The sequence below is a fragment of the Ochotona curzoniae genome, unplaced genomic scaffold (assembly GCF_017591425.1).
Source record: "Ochotona curzoniae isolate NIBS_2020 unplaced genomic scaffold, NIBS_Ocur_1.0 patch4, whole genome shotgun sequence".
NCBI classification, from domain to species: domain Eukaryota; kingdom Metazoa; phylum Chordata; class Mammalia; order Lagomorpha; family Ochotonidae; genus Ochotona; species Ochotona curzoniae.
The window spans coordinates 25,307-48,352 of NW_024466972.1; the positions used below are offsets into that span (position 1 = coordinate 25,307).

General features: G+C 37.9%; 1 protein-coding gene across 38 annotated transcripts in view; it reads right to left on the bottom strand.

Annotated features, from left to right (window-relative positions):
- LOC121167605 (regulating synaptic membrane exocytosis protein 2) overlaps positions 1 to 23,046 on the bottom strand; it is a 471,939-nt gene that overhangs the window by 15,506 nt on the left and 433,387 nt on the right. For 3 of the 38 annotated variants that reach the window (XM_040997149.1, XM_040997148.1, XM_040997145.1), the window contains exon 1: positions 13,246 to 14,559. The exons of the other annotated variants lie outside the window; for them this stretch is intronic. In XM_040997149.1, the coding sequence (XP_040853083.1) occupies positions 13,246 to 13,864 (619 nt within the window). In that variant the 5' untranslated portion in view covers positions 13,865 to 14,559. Of the gene's footprint in view, positions 1 to 13,245; positions 14,560 to 23,046 lie in introns of those variants that run through there. 38 annotated transcript variants of the gene reach the window in all.

Genomic DNA, 23,046 nt, shown 5'->3' on the forward strand with positions numbered 1-23,046 from the left:
TTTACTGCCTTCAGCAAGCTTCAAGATGGCCAATGTGGACACAATTCCCAATCAACAGGTTTTATACCAAGACACAAAGAGGCTGATTTGTTTACCTATTTGTTCTTGCAAGACCTTAATATGGGGAGCACTGTAAAGAGTAGATTAGATACCTATAATTGAGATAGTGCAGAGAAAAATTTTCCATTGGTTGGTTCACTCTCCATATGTCCTCAGCAGTGAGGGCTGGAGCATGCCAGAGCCAGACGCTATCTGAGTCTCCCACACGGGCAGAATAGAGCCAAGTACTTGAGTCATCATCTATTACTCTGCGGGATGCACATTAGTTAGATCAGAAGTGGAGAGCTAGAACATTCCAGTATGGGACACAGGCCTCTCAAGCAGCAATTTAAAGTGCAAAGCCAAACATCCACCTCTACATGTCATTATAACCAACCTAATCTATTCTCATTTAGAAATAGTCGAGACACCATTCCATTCTCTTTTAAACAGGAGGTTTTAGATTTTTCTATTTTTTTCTTCGTTTTGTTTTCAGCATCATTAGAAAATGGAACAATCTGAATGCAGCTCTGTTAGTACAAAGTCTGTATTTGACATTCTAGTTTACAGCTGCTTCATGGATTTTAGCCTTTTAAGTATACTTAAAGAAATGTTAAATTGTGGCCTGGTGTGGTAGCCTTGTGGTTAAAATCCTCGCCTTGTATCCACTGGGATTCCATACAGGTGCCAGTTTGTATCTTGATTGCTCCATTTCCCTTCCAGCTCCCTGCTTGTGATCTGGGAAAGCAGTAGAGGATGGCCGAAGGCCTTGGGTGACCCAGAAGAAGTTCCTGGCTCCTGGCTTTGGATCGGCTCAGCTCCAACTATTGTAGCCATTTGGGGAGTGAACCAGTGGACAGAAGATCTGTCTCTCCTTCTCTCTGTAAATCTGTCTTTCCAATAAAAATAAATAAATCTTAAATGAGTGTTAAATTGTTTTTAAACTTCAGATTCATATTTGAGTATATTAAATAACTTACTAAACTTCAACATTCAGAACAATTTTAGATTTATAGGAAAATTGTGAGAAACATACATGGATTTAGTATGCTCCATGCTGAGTTTCCCCTATTCTTAACATCTTTCATGTGTATGGTAATTTTGTTACAATTTACTTTCCTCTGACCCAGAATACTACATTACATTTGGTCAGCATGTCTTCATAGATTCCTATTGGAAATAGATTTTTAATGTTTCTAATTTCTGATAACCTTATAGCCTTCCTAATGTTGTATTCTGATATAGCACAATCATGTCTTGCTAATATTGACATAACTATATCCAAGGTGCTGTTAGTTCTACAGAAGTATGACATATATATACATTTACCTTAAGTAAATAATACTTGATGATGGTAACACATGACAATGCTACTGGTTTATATAGTTACTATAGTCAGACTATGCTCCTATATATAAAACTAATATAATTTAGGACAGAATGTTGTGTTACATTGGCATCAGCCTTGTGTTTACTGAGTCTCTTGATTGAATGAAGAGGTCACATCAAGGGACTGACCTATACACCCTCTAAGTTTGTGTCATTACACTATCTATTATGTTCACACAAAATGAAATTGACTAAAAAATTTCTCAGAGTGCATCCCTAGCACTACCTAGCATGAAGCATAACCATTGTATTCATGTATATATAATCATTTAGTTTTAGTAAAAGCAATGTAGGAGTTGAAAATACTCATCATTAGAAAAATAGAAAATAGGGGCCAGGCTTGTGGTACAGTGGGTTGAGCCACTGACTGCCACCTTTGTATCCTAAATGATTTCAAGTCCCAGCTCCCCATTTCTAATCCAATTCTCTGTTGATGCACCTGGGGAAGCAACAGAAGATGGCCCAAGTATTTGTTCCCCAGCCACCCCGTCAGAAAGTCCACAGAGTTCTCTAGGTTTCTGCCTTCAGCCTGGTCCCAGCCCCAGCTGTTGCAGCCATTACGGGAGGGAATCAGTGGATGGAACACCCCTCTCCTGCTCTTTCTTTCCCTGTATCTCTCCCTCCCTTTAACTCACCCTTGCTAATAAAATATTTTAAAAAATGTGTAATATTGCATGGGGAAATGCTGTAAGAAAATATACATTCAAGACAAAATGAACTTATACTATTTGACAATGTAAAAGGATAAGAATATAAAGTTTTAAATCTACAAGACAAGATTAACTAGGTTTCATATTAAATTCACTTAAAATTTTCACAATAATTGGTTCACACAAGAGTTGGCCCGAGATTCATGGATGTTAACTGAATGGAAGGGTTTTGTGGAATAGCATAATCAGAGAGCCAAAATATCATTTCATCACTCCAGAAACTACTTAGTAAACACAAAAGAAAGAAATACATCTTCATCCTAGGAAGGATATGGAAGTCACATGTTAACTAAATCAGCACTTCTAAGAGGGAGAAACTCGGCATTATGCGTCTAGTGATGGGATAGATGAGTTTACAACACGCCTGTGACAGTTAAATCTAATTACAGCTCTACATCCAACGTCCAGCTAACTGGAAAGACAGAGAATAAAGAAAATGTCAGAGAAATCCAGAATTTCGGATGTTCTAGGAGGAATCTGCTTAGATTCTTCAAAAGTCGATATAAAAAAAGTGAAAATATTTTGTTGAATATAACAATCAAATGCAATGAGTGAGTCTTGACCAAATCCTGGATTAAGGAGAAAAGCAACAAAATGCTATAACAGAAGGAAATTAAATATGAAATTAACAGAGGTTATAAGCTTTGCTAACTTAATACTTTTGTTTAAAAAATTAGCATATGTATGCTAAATATTTACATGTGAAGTATTGTGATGTGCGATATTTACCTTAATCTCAAAAATACACACCTACACGTATGTTTGGCTAAAATATATGTCATGTGTGTGCACAGAGGGGGGTAGAGGCAGAGACAGATGATCATGCCAATTAAAAATGGGTAATTAGGGAGGGTCCTGTGGCAAAATGAGCTAGGTTGTCCCTTTCAGTGCCCACGTCCCACACTAAGTGCCAGTTCGAGTTCTGACTACCTTCTGATCCAGCTTCCTGCTAATGCACCCAAGAAGCAGCAGACGATGGCTGAAGCAGCAGATGATGGCTTAAGTATTTGACTTCTAGCCACCGAAGTGGGAGACCAGAAGTGGTTTTTGGCTTTTGGCTCCAGTCCATTCCAAATCTAGCTTTTGTGACCATTTTGAGAGTGAACAAGCTGGGAGTGTGATCCTTCTATCACTCTGCCTTCCAAATAAATAATTTCATGAAAAGAATAATCTCCGTAGTTGATATTCATTCCTTTTTTTACATTTAAAATATTTTGAAATAACAGTTGGAAAAAGATAACCTCAATCACTAAGTTTAAGACCAATGGTGGAAAGGGTATCTGTGTTCACTAACAACAATGTGAAGACTGTGCACATAAACTCCAACTATCTCCAGTTTTCACAGCAGGACTGTATGGAGATTATAAGTATTATCGTCACTTTCTACATGAGAAACTGCCTAAGTGACACAGCTGGCCGGCAAACGATGCAGTTGGCAATACGAATGGCTATGTTCGTTTCTCAAAGCGTCCTGACTACTACCTTCATTTAACAGTCTACGTACTACTTCCTAATCTGGAGTAATCAATAACTTGAAACTTTATTTCACATTCTTCTTACATGTTCAAATAAAACTCAAATTGTTTTATGAGTAGGGTTAAACTCAGATCATTGATACTTTCTTGTGTTTTAGAGGAAAAATGAGAAAATATTCCATAGCTAAATTCTGACCTCATGAACCTGAAGGCAGCATATAATTACGACAAAGCTAAAATGCACATGTGCTAGGAATATCTTTCCCTTATAATACACATATACATTTCAATGGATTGGTGTGATCCACACTCCACAAAATGCAACATGCATCTCCAACAGATGATGCCAAAAATAAAATGCCATAAATCAAATCAAACACACCATGAAAAAACTGTTGATTTGCCACCACCTAGCACTAAACAAAGAACTCTTTGTATCTTGACCCTAATTCATGAAATAGAAGGGCAATACCAGTGAATAAAAACACTCTTCTCAATATGAATACTTTCATTAATACTAATGCTTAATAAGAAATGAGACCATGATTATAACTCTGTTGCTGGAAGGTAATTCTATTTTTTTCTGATAAAAGTCAGACATATCATGTTGACATTCTTAAAACATTGAGTTATCAGAAATCGTAGCTTTCTGTATTAGTCTTTATTCACTTGTTTTTATGGTACTTTCTTATTCTTATGATCAGATGCTGCTATTACATCATTAAGGGGGATCAAATTAAAAAGTTTAAAACAAAGACTTCATCCAAAGTTAAACTATGTATATAGATTCAAGCACAGTAGCCCTCTTTTGGCTTTTTAGAGTTGTCAGATCTACCTGTGATCACGTTCCAGCCCACTGTTACCCGTGCCTGTTTCTTTCTAATGAAGGCATGGGAAATGTCATCATCATGTTCTAATTCTCAGGTTAGACCGTTTGAGGGAGTATTTTTTGGTGTTATGACCATGACATTTTAGGATCAAATGATATGAGTCCAAGTTCCTATGTGTTCATGTCCAAACGTTAGGTGCACAGTTTATCTTTCTGAGGCTCAAAGTTCATAGGTGTAAACTTGGGATCATACTTACGACATGCAGTATATCATATGTAGTAGTGTCTAACAAAAATGACGGATAATGATCAGATACTATACTGTAGGTAATAGTTGTGAAAACTGTAAAATGATACACAAATCCTTAATTGGAAAAATCACTAGCATGACATGTGAAATGATCCTAAATTTTGTGAGAGGAAAACTATGCATAAAAACCTGGATCACGTTGGTCAAACCGGCTGAGATGGACATCTCACCCAAATTCACCTTTATTACATGATATCAAGGTAACTGCCACGAAAACAGCACAAACGCAGCTGAGAAAACAAAGGCTAGAAACCAAAAGATCAGATTCCTCAATCTGAAAGTCTTTGTCAAATGAGGCTTCTGTTAGAGTTAGAAATAAACCTGACAGAAAACAGAGACTGTAAGCCTAACGAATTTCCGAAAGGCCAGTATTATTCCCTTTCTTGTCTTCTGACACCTACTGAACAGAGAGGAATAACCAAATAGCAGAATATTATTTAAACACACCTAATATAGCGAATCAGGTTGAGCTTCATAATTCTAAGAAGATATTTATCAATGTTTCTGATTTACCCACACTTGAATCCTCTGCTTGTGTATTAAAAAAAAAAAACCCTCATCCTTCAATTGTAGAAACTGAAATGTCTTGATGCCAATTTCCAGCTTGCTGTATAATTTAGTTATAAGACAGACTGAGGCACTGATTTCCCAAACTTTGACTCTGTAGCTACTGAGGCAAAGAGGCAGCCACTGCTGCCTTCCATTCTAATGAGGCCGATGGCCAGACTATATAATTTCCAGGAACTGTTTTGGAGGAGCATGGGAATGATTCACCATAAGGGCTGATAACAGTGCAAGCTGCAATGTCTCTGCCACAGCACTGGCTGTTTGGCAATACACGCAGGACACTCTCTCTAATATGGTTTTGGGCACCACTCCTGACTTTCCAGCCAAGGTTTCCCAGCCTTCCTAGAGACTCTGTAACTTACTTAGTGTTATTCTTTAGCAAATACCTTCCCTGCCCAAATTAGCAGAATTGGTGTCTGTGGTTTGCACCTAGGCTGTCTAAATGAAACACAAGCACTCACAGGTTTCATATTATAACTATGGAAGAAAAAATTTTCTTACTTTATATGGAGGTAAGTATATACAACTTCTAGTTAAACTACAAAGAATATATGACATTCAAGCACTCTATTACACAAAGCAATGGAAATTGTTTTATAAATGTAGTCTTTTAATTCTGGTAGCTTTCCATAATATAAGCATAGAAACTAATTGCATTTTGTTTACTATTCATTGTCCACATATTTGTTAAGTTGTTAGGTACAAGGTGCTAGGGGTGATGAATACATGTAATACATGATCATGTAGTTTCTAATTATGTGATTATATTACTTAGTAGATGAGGTAAATGATAAACACTCCAAGACAATCTATTCTAAATACTATACAACATTAAGTGTCTAGAGCAAAGCTGATTAATATAATTTTTCATGAATGATAAACACATTCTATAATGAAGCAATTGCCAATAATGTCATCACTACGCAGCTAGCATGACTGAAGTATAAAATGTTTAATTCATTTAAATTCAAATAGTCACATGTGGCTAACAATTTAGCTTTTAGCATACCACTGGAGGTTTAAAAAAAGAAAAACATTTTAAAATAGAACCATAAGGAAACCGTCCTCAAAATAATATCAATTCAAAATATTAGGTTTTATTATGTACATTTCCTATAAAAATGAGGAAAGTACAGTTAAGAGAGGTTAAATAGTTTCCTATGCTCACACAACTAGTTACAGAGACAGCATTTCAAATCCAGGTTTAACCCCAAGACCTCTGTTTAAATCTTACACCTGCTTTTCATTTTTTTTTTTTCAATCTATGGCTGTTTTCCCTCTCCCCATTTTATTTGAAAGATACATACATACATAGATAATATCCTCCATTACTGCTTCACTCCCTACATGTCCACAACAGCCCAGACTGGGCCAGGCCAAAGTTAGGAATTCAATCTCAATCTCTCACATGGGTGGCAGGGATTCTATGATCTCAGCCATCACTTCTGTCTCCTAGAGTGTACCTTACTTAGCAAGAAGCTACTGGAATTGTAAGCAGAGTTGAAACTTGATCCCAGGCAGCCTGGTATGGGCTAGGGGCATCCCAAACAGCATCTGAACTGCTGTGCTCCCCTGCCCTCTAATGCTGTGCTGCCCTGCCCTCTAATGATTTCATAAAATAGATGGGAATGAACTGAGCTTCCAAGTGCAATTTGACAGAATATATTCTGTATAGTGGTAGAAGAAGAAGAGAAAGGCATGAACACAAACTTGGAGGCAAAGGGTGAGAAGGCTGGATTTATAGAATCAACTGGCCTAAAGATGACAGAGAAACTCAGCTGTAAGTACCAACTAGATCAAGACTTTGAATGTAAGGCTACAGGCTGTAGGAGATGGTAATCTACTCAAGTTTCCGTAGGAAGATCAGGGTCAAGATCAAGAGATGTTCAAGATAACTGTTATGAGGGCAGTGTTAGAATAGAAAGATCCAGAAAGAAGTTAATTGGCAGATGCTAAGTGATTTCAAAGGTGAACTAAGATGGTGTCAATCTGTCAAGGTGACAACAAGAATGGGAAAGAAGTTTTTTTTTTTGGCAGAAATTTCAAATTAGCAGTCATTGGCTCACATTTGGATTCTAACTGCTATGTTTGGCGCAAATAATGTTAAAATATCTTTATTTGAGTGCCAACATTTTGGAAGGTCAAGTATTTTAAGTAAACAAAGTAAATTTATCATTTGTCTTGGGGGAAAATGAAAGAAAATGGGCCAGACTTGAATTAATATTCAATTTGGCACAAATGAGCTCAAACTGACTCTTCACTCCTTTGTACAGGGCTAAGCTTACTCTAGCTTTGCAGAATCTGAGTATCCCTTTCATCTCACATATGTCCTGCTTCACTGATGTATGTTTCTTTTCTGGCTTTGAATTTACAGGACTAACCAGAGAACAACAGATCACCGACAGACTCATGGATCACGTTGTACTAAACAGTTAATCTTACCTTTTAGTTGCATTAGACAAAATTGAAATATTAGGAAATTTGGCTTTTGTTCATGATAATACAAATAAAAGGAGACACTTAGCATAATATCTGCAAAGCTCACAAAAGCCACTGAAATTCCCACAAATTTTGGTAACTACGTTTATACACATGGTCCTGCTCTCTGGCTGTAGTGAGGAGACAAACCCTGGTACATGACATCTCTTCTCTAAGAATTTGGGGTTGAGGGTTGAGAAACACAGGCTTGTAAAATGGCTAGAATGATTGCAGGTGAAGCTGGAGGTGAGCAGCTGCCTTTTTCCACTGGGCATGTGATCCTGGTCACAGACTAAGGGAAAGAACTTTCCTCTGGAAAAGGACAGAGGTGGGAGCCATGGAAAGGAAAGGCAAATGCAGGGCCAGGTGAAGTGGTTGGGGCTTGTACTCATGGGTCTGGTGGAGGAGCCTTGCGTACAGCATTCTCAGCATTAAAATCAAGATCCTGTTTTCATCTTCAGGTAAGAGAAAAGGAGACAAAATTTCAAAACTAGAATTGATATTATTATTTTATAACACCTTTTCCTTCAGTTGTCCAGACAATACTATGTATACAAGGCAACAGGTAAAAATTCTTCTTCCCCAATCAAAAACATCTCTTACAGAGATCACTTACATTAAAATATAGTCCTTGGAAAAATGTACAGGACATTGACATAAAGAAACGAATTGCTTTTACTGGCTTTGAATTTAGAGAGTCTACTAAAGCATGAGAGAAAACTGGAGCTCAGGTTCCTGCTCCTTGCCACCCACATGGGAGAGCCACACTGTGTTCCGGGTTTCTGCCTTCAACTCAGCCCAGCCCCAGCTGTTGTCAGTATTGGGGAAGTGAATCAGTGGATGAAAGGTGTCTTTTTTCAGTCTGTCTGCCTTTTAAGTACGTAAAAAATGTAAACCAAGAGTGTATTATTTACTATGCACAAAGAATAAAATGGACAATGGATTTTAGTCATCTTTTTACTGCATGAATGCCTCATAAGGAATGGAGGGGACATGAAGATTTTTACTTTCATTCCAGTCCACTCAGCTCACTTGTATACTAATTCTCAATAACTTAACTATCATATGCCAGGTCCTTATATGTATTTCTGACTACTTTTAAGCTATTCTTCTTATATGGCTTTCTTGTAATTCGATTTCCAAGTTGGTTACACATAAAAGTATTTAGACTCATTAACTAGTTCAAGATGAGTAGTTTAGGGGCTGGCACTGTGGCACAGCAAGTTAAGCTGACTCCATTAATGGCAGAATTCCATATGGGTGCCAATTCTAGTCCTAGCTGCTCCACTTCTGATCCAGCACCTTACGAATATGTTTGAGAAAGCAGCAGATGGCCTAAGCGCTTGGAGCCCTGCATTCACACAGCAGACCTGCATGAAGCTCCTGATTCCTAACTAGGCCTGGCACAGTCCTGGCTCTTGTGCCCATTTGGGGAATGAATCAATATATGGAAGATCCTTCTCGCTCCATGTCTTGCCTCTATCTGTAACTCTGACTTACAAATAAATAAATAAATAAATTTATAATCAGGCAGGTCAGATTCTTTAAATGTTACATATCTACTTAAACATGGATCCCAAATCCTATACTACATGTAATATTAAGACATCCTCTGAAAGGGTTGCCATTGTAGTGCAGCACATAAAGCTGTTGCCCGTAACACTGGAATCACATGTGGATACTAGCTTGTATAACGGGTTTCCACTTCCAAACCAACTCCTACTGTTGACCTGGGTAAAGCAGTGAAAAATGGTCCAAATGCTTGGGCCCTTGTATCTATTTGGAAGACTGAATGAAGCTCCTAACTTTAGCCTGGCACAATCCTGGCCATTTAGGCTTCTGGGGAGTGAACCAGTGAATGGATGATCTTTCTCCCTCTGTCACTTTCTCTCTTACTCTACCTCATATTTCAAATAAATAAATCAATCTTTTTTAAGAGTTTCTGAGAAACCAGCCCCCTGGTTTACAAAACATGCCATATCCTACTTTAAATGGTATAAGCATTTGCATTTGGATGTACTGCTAGGATACCCAGGGGGATGCTTCTCCTATGGAGAATGGTAACAATTCCATTCCTTCTTAGAACTGCCTGTAATATTTCCTTCTTAGAACTGCCTGTAATGTTTAAAAATTCTACTTTCAGCAAATTCCTGTCTTAGGGAGTCAGAGTCAGTGGTTGGGCCAAGTAGCTTTTATAATTAAAATAATATCACACAAGGTTCATAGGTAAGTTAAGTAAATGTAATTTATACATTGTTTAATAATGTGTAATGTACTATCATTATTACCATTACTTTTAAGAAAAAGAACATTTAAGATCCAGAGTACATATATTTAGAATATACTCAGGGACAAGAATAAAAGCAAAAGAAGAGCAAGTGTACAATATTATTATGTGAATAATGTTATTATTTTGTTGATAAGAATAACCCACTTATCCTTATTTGAATTCAAACCCAGTGAAATCAGACCCAGTGGAACTTATGATACATGAGCAAGTTGTTTAATTTCTTTGATTTTAATTTCTTCTCTTTGATTTTTAATTTCTTCTCATGCCTCACAAGTAGAAATTGAGAAAAAATAGTTCTTTGAAGTATCATCACGAAATTGAAGGATTTGCACAGAGAAAGTACATGATAAGTACTACTTATTATTGTTGTTGGTCTTCAATGCTGTGTAGTTCATTACAAAGCATTGCAGTATAATGCAGAAACAACATATGGAGTATTATAGCAAAGATTGTAAATTCCAAAGCCAGAGATTACAGGGTTGGATCCTAGCTCATTTGTTGCCTAACTGCAGAATCTGGGCAAATTGTTTTAAATGGTTATGTGGGATGTGAATTAGTAAGAAACGGAAAGCTGTCATTTATACTGTAATCAACCTTTACTATTTACTTTCTCAGGACACACTACCTACCCTCCTTAATTAGTTGTTTTTTCTACATTCTCCCACTGTACTCAGTACTTTATCTAAAAAACACTTCCACAGTAACAATTACATAGTCTTTTAACGTCTTTCTCCATTAAGAAACATATGAACCAAATTCACAGATTCTAACAGCTACTAGCACTTCAAATATCCTCAAAGAATGAATGAATAGTGAAATATCTTGCTATAGACTTCTCTGTAATAATTTTTGTTTAGAATGACCAATGCACCAAAAAAAAAAAAAAAAAAAAAAACCACACAATGATACAGAACTGGAAGACAAGGCACAGGAGAGATTAGCCACTACACAATGTCCAAAGATAAATAGTAACAAATTTTAAAACCATACTGGTCCAGTCTAACAATTAATCAATTCAAATCATGGTGTTAGATAAATTGTGCTCAGTGTGAAAATCACGTTGGAATGAGCTTACTTGCTTCATAAATTAGAACAGGTCTCACATAGCACTCACAAGTATTTTAGCCACATGACCTTCATGTGTCCTGCTGTATAGTTTGTTTTAAAAATTCATCCTCTCTATGGAATAATTTGCTTTGGCAATCAAGAAACACTATTATGGGACAAAAATGTGTTGCAATATCTCATATGTAGATGTACACATTTCTTATAGAATTATTCAATATGATATGAGATTAAGTGAATGCACTTTAATTTTGAGACAAAAATCACATTGAGTAATGCCTTTTTTTCTCAAAAGAGGCTTTGGGGATGATATTTCTATAAATTCAACAATCCTAGTTACACCTTAAAAAAAAAAAGCAACTCATGTAAGGTCAGCTGAGGACTAAAAACTTCATACAAAAATGAGAGCTGCAAAAGGAGCCTGGAATGACGTATGTTTTACTTAACCATGTGTTTTCAGGCACAAGTGGCCTTGTTTACCACTTACTGAGTACGTGAGCACAGCCGAGGGTACTTGAAGAACGATCTAAAACAGCCTGAGTGTTGAGTACACAGGTTGTGTTGCTGACCAGGCTCGAGTGCTAACTCGACCCAATGACCTGGGCACATTTCAGAATCTCTTTGCGGCTCAGTCTCCTTATTACTGAAATAGTAAATACAAAACTATTGTCTGAAAAGGTTGTGATGGGTCTAAAAGAGTAAATACATCTCCAAGTTCTTAGGACGCTGCTGCCTGACTGGCAATAATTATTATAAGTTTAATTATAATTATGATCACTCTTAACCAATTTAATTTTTAAATTTCTTGACTGACTTACATTCCCTAGAATTTTAAATACTTAGTTACAGAAAATAAGTGAAACATAGCAGAATAATTATGCCAAAGATCTATTAGGAAAACTGGAAGTCGTGTTTATTGAGGAGAATCTCTTGACAAACACAACTTTCAATTTCTGTGATAGTTCTTTATATCGTAACAATAAGCCCAAAGAGATTTACACAGCTGTAATGAACAAATTAGTTTGCTCCTCACTTTCAAAAATATTATTAATCCGCCATCCCCCACTTTCTTTTCTTGCATTGGGGTAAATTATGACAGGTAATTTCGTATCAGTCAGGGTTCATTACAGATTTCCTAATCAAAACAAAACAAGTCCTAATTTATACATCAATAGCATGAAAGCCATGCTTTTAATGCTATTCCATGGATACAGCTCTAACAATGAATGCAGTTTGCACCTAACACATCCGTAAATTGCTAAGCAATAATAATATACACTATGTAAGTAGATTAATAAACTATTTCGTTATTTACCAATTATTACTTTAATTCAGACATTACATTTTTGACATTTTATAGGAAAATCCTTCACCATGAAAACCCAAGTGTTATCCCACACTTTATGAAGGACTCCTAACTAATCAATGAGAAGGTTACACCAAGGAGTTGCCTGCTTCCTCTCGCCCTCTTGCTCCCTTCCTTCTTTCTCTTTCCATTTCTCCTCCCTCCCTCTCTTACTCCCCCTGCCTCCTTCCTCCCTTCCTCCTCCCATTTGGTTACAGCACCATTGCTCCAACAGCGAGGATGGACGAACCCCAGTCAGATTCATAGTTCTGTTGCATACGTGCAAGCACAAACTTGAATGCTACCTATCAACAACCTGTGTGCATCAAACAGCTCTTCTCATCCAAGCTTCGACAGGCTGAGACTGCTGTTTGAGAGTTAGGATACTGCCTTTTCCTTTAGTTTTCAGGCAGGATTACCCTGGAGGAAAAATGCTAAGACTAAACGCTGCAGGTGTGACCAGAAAGGGAAACCGGGCGGGAATGGGCTCAAAGGCGCGCAGCCAATCCTCCCACAGGTCTGCATCCTCATCCAACTTCCAGCACCTCAACTTCACCTGGGACAGCACTGGCTAAGTCAGCGACCACGCAGCTCAGGCGCGCTAAGGACTTTCTGCTCCAGACAGAGTCCGGAGGGAGGTGGGGCAGGGCAAGGTTGTTAAGAATCCCTCTCCCCTGCCGGCCCTACTCAGGAGGCCGACTTTTTGAGATAGAAACCCATGCAAGGCACCCGGGACTGGGAGTCTCACCTCCTTCTTCCTCCTCCAGAGAGTTCATGCAGGGGAAGTAGCCCGCCAGGGCCTCAAAGGAGGCAGACAGGCTGCTCCGGCTCTGGGAGCGCTGCATGGAGCGCCCTGCATTGCCGGCGCCCCCCGAGCCCTGCCGGCCCATCTTGGATGAGGATCCGCTTTTCCCGCGGTACAAGATACGAGGCGTCTTGGCGGCTGGGGTGCAGCGACCGCAGTGGCTCCGAAGCCAGAGGGTCAGGAACCTCCTCCTCCCCGAGCCGCCCTGGAGGAGACGAGGTTGTCCTGGCTGCCGAAGGCGCCACTTTTGCTGGGGAGGGCCAGAGAGTAGAGGAGCGAGTGGGCAGCAGGCGGTCGGGTAGAAGCGGTGGCTCGCAGTGCAAGCTCCAGGTCTCGCCCGGGGGAGCCGAGGATCCCGGCGACTGGAGCTGCTGAAGGCGCGGCGCCCTCCCTCGCTGGGCGATGCTGCTGATGCTGAGGCCCCACCAATCAGCGGCCGCAGGGGGAGGCGTGGTTGGCAGCCCGGGGCGCTCGCCTCGGGGTCTGGGCAGCCCACCCCGAGCAGCTCCCCGGACACCCTTTCCCCACCAGTGGGTAAAGCCAGAAAGCGGTGACAAATCATAAGCAATGAGCCATCTCAGACGGGTCCAGATCTGTCAGGTGCGTTTTTTGGTAGTCACTTTTCCTATCCTCGGATGCACTTTAACAATCTGTTAGCGCTCCTCAAGAATGGAGCAGAAATACTAACATATATATCTTCAAGTCATAACACAAATGGTCTCCAGTCTTTACCAGGTTCCAGAAAAGCTTGCAGTTGAAGGTTTCTCTTTTATTTTCTTTCTTCACCAAAGACCAAAACAAACAAAACCAAAAAAATCAAGAATGAAAAACCACAGTGATGTCTGTCAACTTTAATTTCAGGAATTTGTAACGCTTTCTTTCTCTAAATAATTAATCTGCCACCCACCGTTGCTAACAGTGTTGCTACGCACACTGCACAGCTAAGCACGCACATAAATCAGGAAGCAACTCAGACATTCTAGAAACAAAGCAAAGATGCATTCTGCAAACTCCAAGTCTCTACTCCAGAAATAAAGCAGTTTCAATAACTCATTTTACCAGCAGTCAGAAGATTGCTTCATTCTTTTTCTTTGTAAACAGAGACAAGTCAAGCATCTTAAACAATTTCTCAGGGTATGCTTGGATACCATGATTCCAGTCCTAGTCATGTCACAGCACTGGGTATGTGTCCCTGGAGATTTAAGATGTTTTGTTACAGGAGGACTCTGCAAACTACAGTAGTAGTTCTTTCTTTTTAAAAATAATAATAATTATTATTATTATCATCATCATCATTTTATGATACAGTTCCATAGGCTCCTGGTATTTCCCTTATCCCAGCCTCAATTTCCCATCCCCCCCCCACCTAGTTCCTCTATATCATTACTAAAGTATAGTTCTTTTTTTAATTATTATTACATTGCATTATGTGACACCATTTTATAGGTACTGGGATTCCCCCCACCCCTCCTCAAACCCTCCCCCCATGGTGGATTCCTCCACCTTGCTGCATTGCCAATATGAATATTTCCTAAGTTAGAATATATGAGGCCTTCAAAAAGTTCACGAAAACTGTAGATTATGAAAAGCCTCCATGTTTAATCACACTTCCCAATAGCTTTCTGATTTGGTTAGTTTGCATGGCGTACTCAGATTCAAATATTCCTGTGGTTAGTATTAACCAAACTCCCGGTGTATGCCATATCTTCATTTGATGATTATAAGAATGATCAAAGGAGGGAACAATTCCTGATGTTGTGGAATTTACAGAAAGAAATCATAAATACCATCATGTTAAGAAAAGGGTCAAGATAAAGAACCATTGTTAAAAATGGATTTTAGCCGGTGGGGGGGCGGGGGGAGATGTTGCTGACAGTGTGGAACCTGGCCAGGTTAGAAGAAGCCGAAGAATTCTGCAACCCTTCAGACACTGAAGCAAAGTACTGTGGAAGGAGCAAGAGCCTCCCATGGAAAGCCCTGAGGAAAATGGGGTAGGGTACCAGACTGGCTGGAGGGAGGCAGGGGAACAGCAGCAGATCATGCCAGGCATCCTGGCTACATTAGGACTTGCATCTTTGGGATTTCACAATCTGGAAAGCATGAAAAGATGGCATCCAGTCATGTTCTCATATCTTCCTAACATGTTGGAAACTTTGAGCACAAATGAGTGTCACTTAAAGTCACAGCGGTTAAATCTTAAGATCACCAAGACTCTTGTTTCTGTTCTTCTAGATGTTTACCTTTCTCATTCATATTCCGAGAGCTGTTATTTCAGTTTCCTTTCCATTTTTCACCTGATATCAGAATTTCTAAAGAACACTGATAAAACCAGGGAATTCTCTGTCTGCTTTACTTTCCATATCACTTTTACTCAGATAAAGGAAATCTTGTTTTTTCAAATGTAATTTTCATTCTAAAAATAAAGAGAATGTATAATTTTAGGAATGAAAAGATCTTTATTGAAAGTCATCTAGTGTTTTTCAACTATGGATCAAAATTTTTAATTGAGTCATGAAAAAAACTTAGTAGATTTTGATGAGCATGTTTAAGAATAAACATAAAATATCAGAGGTAAGCCCAAGTAGTTAGTGGATTAACTGAATTTTTCTTTCACGAATATGTGTATATCTAAGTGTTTGTGTTTGTGCATGCATGAGTGTGTTAGAGAGTGAGTGAGTGAGCAGGAGTGAAGTCTAAAAGAGCGTATTTCTAAATTTATCTGTCATTAGGGGCTGACACAGTTGCTCAACAGGCTACTCCTCTACTGTAGGCACTGGCATCCCATATGTGTATTGGTTCCTGTGCGGGGTGCTCCATTTCCCATCCAGCTCCTTGCCTGTAGCCTGGGAAAGCAACAGAGAATGGTCTAGCATCTTGGGACCCTGCACCATTATAGGGGACCTGAAAAAAGCTCCTGAGTCCTGGCTCCTGGCTTCAGATTGGCTCATCTCCGGCCATTGTGGCCATTTGGGGAGTAAACCAGCAGATGAAAGATTTTGTCTCTCCTCTATACAAATCTGTATCTCCAATAAAAATTAATAAATCTTTTTTAAAAACCTATCATTCACTGTTCATCAGAAGGAATATTAGTGACTTAAAATATGTGTTACACTTAGTTTTTGATCAGGCTACTCACCAGAATGACCAATGGATGATAAAAGGAAGCAGGTGTTACCATTAAAATCCTACTATACTTGTTACAAGCAGGAACTTTGTCAGTCTACCCTACAGATGCATGTTAGTGGAACATAGTTGGCAAACTTTGAGTACTTTTGATAGGACATTTCTATTTTAAAACAAAGAGAAAACTATGAAGGAAGAGGGGACTGGGTCAAGAAAGACTAGAGAAGTAAATTGGCTAGGGATGGAAGAAAATTCCTATCCTGGCACTCAAGGACATCATTATGATCGTTAGAAGTCATTTTTGAAAGAAAACTAATGTTCCCATTGAAGACTACCTGGGAAGGGAATCTGATACCTGAGTCAGTGGTCAGACCTAAGTTACCCAGGCCCTCTGTCTTCTGCTAATGACAACTTCAGGCACCAAAAAGTGATTACTCTGGAATGATCCAGCTGTGTCTGTTGCTATATGAACATCAATCCCGACTTGCAGGTCTACAGAAGGTTAGCTCGGTCACTTTTTAATAATTTGCCCTAGGATATGAGTGATAGAATTGCACAAGGAATAGGGAAAAAGGGAGGAGCAGAAAGTCTGTATGTTTTAAGGCAAGAGTGCTGGCACTAAAAGGTACCAGAGATGCCTACTTACAGTAATGGCCAGGCCTCTAGCCTTGAATGGCAAATTGTGGACTATAACGAACTTACAGAGAGAATTCACAACTCTGCTTTTGTTTGATACTATGCTCAATTGTTTTCCTATAACTAATAAATAATATCTAAATAATATTTGTTTCCATATTTTACTAAGTTGATTTATAACTTCTAATTCTATTCTAAAGTAAAAACTGTCATCTCCTACAGAACTTATATGAAAAGTCAGTTTCTGATAAGCAAATGCAAATACCATTCCTACATATCGGAACACCCATATCAATATACAGTGTATATTACGCTCATCCTGTATATGTAGCTTTGGCTACAGTTCTCAAATGACTGACCATTACACAATTCCAGAATCATTACACTACAACATTTCTAATTATAATTTTCTTATTCAAACATAGAGGAAACGTGAGTCACACATACATATAATAAAATGCTTTCTGAAAATAAAACATGATCTTGAAAAACTGCATTAAATATGAAAATTATCTTTTTAAAGAAAAGATAACCATAAAACCTAACATACTATCATAGTAATCTACTAGCACATTTTATAGAACTATTACGCTTCAAAGTTTATAAAACATATTACACAAATTAAGCCGCTCAATTTTTGCATTTATGCTGAATGTCTTAATTAACTCTTTTTATGAATACACCAATAAAGTTTCAATAATATTAACTAAGAGGTGGTAGAGCAAGACTTAAACTCAAATTGTCTGCTTTGGGGTTCAGTGCCCTGGATACCATTTCACAGATGTTTCATATCATTTATATTTGTTGAAGACATAGATGAGAGATATGATGTGAATTACACTGCAAATTACTTATTCTAAAGTAAGTAAAATACACATTAACACTACAATTCAAAAGTCATAATAATCTAACCACATACTGTTGAATATTTGTCATCCTTGTAAAAACGTATCAATATGCATAATCATAAATGTACTTTAGTCCTCTCAATTCTGACAGGGGGATAAAGATATATATTGCTTATGCATAATTTTTGTAAGACTTTTTAAAAATCACTGAAGCTGAATTACTTTATTCCTGAGATAGAAGCTTGATTACTTAAGTAAAGCCATACATGAAAAAGATGGCATGCAGATCAGAGTAGCAGTTAGGAACATCGTTACACCTTTGCCAGTCCCACCCTTTCCTATGCTAGAAATGACCAAGATCCTTCCAAGCAAATTAGCCAGGGGAAGGGCAGGAAAATACGCTCTGCTGGGAAACAGTGATGGAAAAACAGGCAGTAAGACCCAGAGGTGGACATACCAAACTCAAATGAAAGAAAGGGAATACCTGCTTATGTCATTCTCTAGGGTTTTCTGGTCAGCCTGGAAAAAAGCTGTTTCCTGAAATGGACAGAACATGCCTGTCTGGATTCTCTGTACAGCTTGCTGCAGACTGAACTAACCCCGGCTCTCTTGATGCAGAAGTACACTTGTTCTTGGTGCTTCAGGGATCCATCTCTCCCTCAGTCTTCCCAATCGATCGATGCCAGCTCTTGTGGACACAGTGATGCTGTGCCAAATAAACATATTTGCAGATATATTTTGGTTTGCTTTATTAAAAATTAACTTTGAGAATCTGAATTTTTCTTTGTTGTAAGAAGCATCTTTGCGTTTAAACCGTGAGAAATAAAATTAACCAAGTAGATATTTTCAATATGGATTTCACATTGCTAAAAGTATTTAGTAGTCTTGAGCAGTTATCTTGACCTAAATAGGAAAGTTCAAATATGTAATATTTTCTCCCAATCCAAACTTATGTATCAATATGGTAAAAATAAGTTTTGACCTTTTGTGATTCCAGTTTTCAGAAGTATTTTTGCTTTTTCCTTGGCAGATTTGAAAGCGCAGAGCAGACGTTACACTTAGCTGGTCAACTGAGAACTTTCACAGACGTTGGTAAGGTCAAAAGAGAGTGCGAAGAAGCAAAAAGGAAAAGAATCAGCCTTTTCATTATTTCTTCATCAAATTCATTTTTAACATTTTCTCAGAACCCATTCATAAGGAAATAGATTTATTAAGTAGGCTAATAATGGTGGTAAGAACTGATTGGACATCACACAACAGATTCTTTGTAAGGATCCACAGGTAAACTATCTGCCAGAGGCCAGAGGGAGGGAGAAAAACTGACAAGAAGAGCCACAAATGCAAGGCAACTGTGTGTCAGCAATAAATCCTCGCCACCCTGATGGCATAAAATAGGGAGCAATTAGCTGTACTTACATGAGTCAAGCAGAAAAGACACCTGAGCTGCATCTTGAAGGATGCTTGTTCGGCAAAAAATGCAGGAAAGTGAAAATGAAATGAAATGAAATAAAAGAGTGAAGGAAATTGAAAAAAAGTTAACTTTCTACCTTGACCAAAATAGCCACTACATATGCCTGTCTTAGATGCTTGAAAATGCTAAGGATTTGGGCTTCTCAGTTGTGTCTCTCTTTTTCCCAGTCTTGCTAGGGCAGTGGTTTCAAATACCAATGGCAACAACTTCAGGCAATACTTATAAAATGTGTGTGCATCTAAACTGCCCTATTCATTATTTATTTACCCTTAATTCAAAAATGTGACTAGAACATTAGTAAGCAAGCATAGAAAACAGATGGGTTTCCTTTATCACAATTACGTCTAGTTTTCTAACAGCTCTGTTGTTTTTCTTTATCAGCTAAGCATGCATGGCAGAAAAGAGTTCTGATTAGCTTTTTGTTCACCTAAGTCATCTACTGGTTGAATACAAATGACTTAAGTTATTTATGTTGCTTTTCAACATTCTAACAAAAAAAAAAAAAGGAAAAAAACCTTTTCTATATATCTTTTCAGTCAATTGTCCCAGGGTTGTAGAAAACCTAATTGTTTTTCTGCATATTATTACTGTTTATGAGATCATGGATATAGCAAGGGCATTTAAAGTTGTTAAGGATCAGTGGCAACAGAGGAGAATGAATTTCTGTCAAAGCATCAAATTTGCAGAATCATAAAGAGCATATTAGAAAAGGGCAGTCCATGGAAAACATCCGTGTTTCTACAGATCCAGGTCAGACATCACCTAGATTGGCTCTAAGTGAGTGCCTGTCTGAATGAAGTTCTATTCCTAGCTCAGTACATTTGGTAAACAGTTAAGATTGCGTGCAAAGTGGTGAACACAGGAATGAGCATAAGCAAGTTATCATGACCTGAATCCATTTACAGGAGTCTGTGCCAAACAGAGAGAATCTTTATTACTTTTGATCACTGCCTTGTTGATTCAGAATTTCACAACAGGAAATAATAATACAGATCATATGCTTTCTTGCTAAAATTAAATTAACATGGTTCCATATAATCTGCCTCCTTTAATTTTACAATGAAATGGGAAGACCTGAGTGGAAAACCTGAGAAGTGTCATACAGAAACTCTCAAATAATGTGAATAATTACAAAGAAAAGTAGATGAAGTGTGATCTAGTAAAGGCTTACTACTCCTTGATCTCTGCCTGGAAACTCCTTCTGTAAATTGACCTCCTAGTTGAACAAAGTTTCATATTCCTGTAATTAATTTTAAAATGTGAAAGCATATTTGGGGAGGAGCTGAAAGAATATCTGTGATTCGCAGCTTGAAAACAAATCAACCAATGATCCTGGCGCGGTGGCCTAGTGGCTAAAGTCCTCGCCTTGATCGTGCCAGTATCCCATACGGGTGCTGGTTCTAGCCCCAGCAGCTCCACTTCCCAGCCAGTTCCCTGCTTGTGGCCTGGGAAAGCAGTCGAGGACAGCCCAAAGCCTTGGGTTCCTGCACCGCATGAGACCCTGAGGAAGTTCCTGGCTCCTGGTTTTGAATCGGAGCAGCACCGGCCATTGCAGTCACTTGAGGAGTGAATCTTTGGAAGGAAGATCTTCCTCTCTGTCTCTCCTCTCTGTATATCCGCCTTTCCAATAAAAATAAACCAATCTTAAAAAAAAAAAATAAACCAAATTACAAAGCCCAAAGCCATTCTACTTGCTGTGTCGTTTATATAGAGTATGTTTTTTCTAACCCATTCACCTGTCTCCCCTCTATCTAATAATATCTATTAATTAATTTATATTTAATTGAGCACTACACTTTTTCTTCCCAGGCACTTTCTTAAATCAAGGATTACAGTGAATTAACAAATAGAACAGGTCCTTTCCCTCAATTATGAGGGCATAACGGACACACAAACATTAGATAATAGTCACACAAAAATTTACTCCTAATTATCTTAAGTACCATGAAGGAAAATTGAAAACTGTAACAAAGGTGGGATTAATTTATATCAGAGTTTGAGGAAGTCACAGAAGGTAGAAGACTTTTCTGAGCAAGTTTCCTTGACCCTGAGATAGAAAGCATAAGTAGGAAATTATAGGTAAATAAGTAACTCACAGGTTTTTCTAGCTAGAAAGGGCAGCATGTATGCAGACATCTATCAACACCCCATCATCAACCAGTTCTCGAATATCTTAGCCCAGTTCTCCAAGAGTTTCAGTAGCACAGTGTAATTATCATCCCTAATGAGGAAAGTGTATTAGCTTGCTCTGATCACTCAATAATTTGTCATTGAACTCTGAATTTCATGAAATCAGTATACTACTCAAAACTGGCATAGCACTTAGAAGCTCCTTAAAATGCAGCTCATGAATTAGTGAAATACACTTATATCAAGGAAGCAGTTATGGCAATGTTTGGAGTAAAGAAATCATGATTTAGTTCCAGATAAAAGCAACATGTTTGTGCTTATGTATGAATGCATGCACACATTTGTACACAATGAAATACTCAAAAAGCATGCTTTTTTGAGAAAGTGATTTTATCTCACTTTGAGATTCATTGCTACAGGTTTTAGAATACCACATAGCAATTCTCAACTACTTTAGTCATCCACCAGTTTTATTTTGTTGTTGGGGGAAAACACAGATACTAAAACTATTGGGGGGTGATTACTTAAAAATTTTACAAATTAAAATACTGAGGTAAAGTCATGAGTTTAAACATTCTTATATAAAATGCTTAAAGGTATAATATTCAGTGTATCATGATAGCCAATCCTTAAAACATAGGAGAAAAGAAAGGTTAATGTTCTAAACCAGATTGCATATGTAATATATGCAAAAATTAAAACTCATGCATATTTTTCCATATTATACTTTTCCTTATATGGAAAAATTTTTGGATCAAAAATTCTTACACAAAAATAAATTCACTTTTAATTTAGTTTTTCCACAAACTTTTTCAAATATATGTATATATATGTATATTCTCTTTCTCTAAATCATGTATAGTTTATACATATGTATACAGGTCTATAAATAACTTAAGGTGCAAATATATAGCAGTAGTGTATTTTTATTTATGTAAAAACAATGTGGCCACATTGCCCTAAAACATTTTCTCCCCAAAAAATTATTTATTGTCTTGCTACTGTCAGCTTTTGGATACTGAGAAACTGTAGTGTTGAATTTCTCAATATCGTTTATCTGTTATGCACTATTTATTGTGTGTGTATGTGGGTGTGTGTGATCTGACATTGATCTCACACCTAGGAAAAAGTCACAGCTTTGTGATTCACAGTGAGAAGCTACTGCATCTCATTTCAAATAGCACTGCAATTCACACTGTGAGGGATCTATTTTATAGGTCGTCTGGGTGAGGCAAAACCTTCTTTATATTTCAACACATTTTTTAGTTCACAGTGATCTGTCAAAATTTAGATGCTATACATTTGTCATAATTCAAGGTGAATGCTATTAAACAGTATATTCCACAATTCCAGGACAGTTTCTAAATTCTTTTTATTAAAAGTTGCTAATTTTGGTTTCCAGTTTCCGATTTTAGATTAAGATTAAAAGACGAAGGATTGATTTTCGACCTTTTCGTGCCACTTGGAAGGTGCCTGTCATAGAACATGAGCATTCTGAAGCAAATAAAATAATCGTAACATGAGCAATCCGTGTTG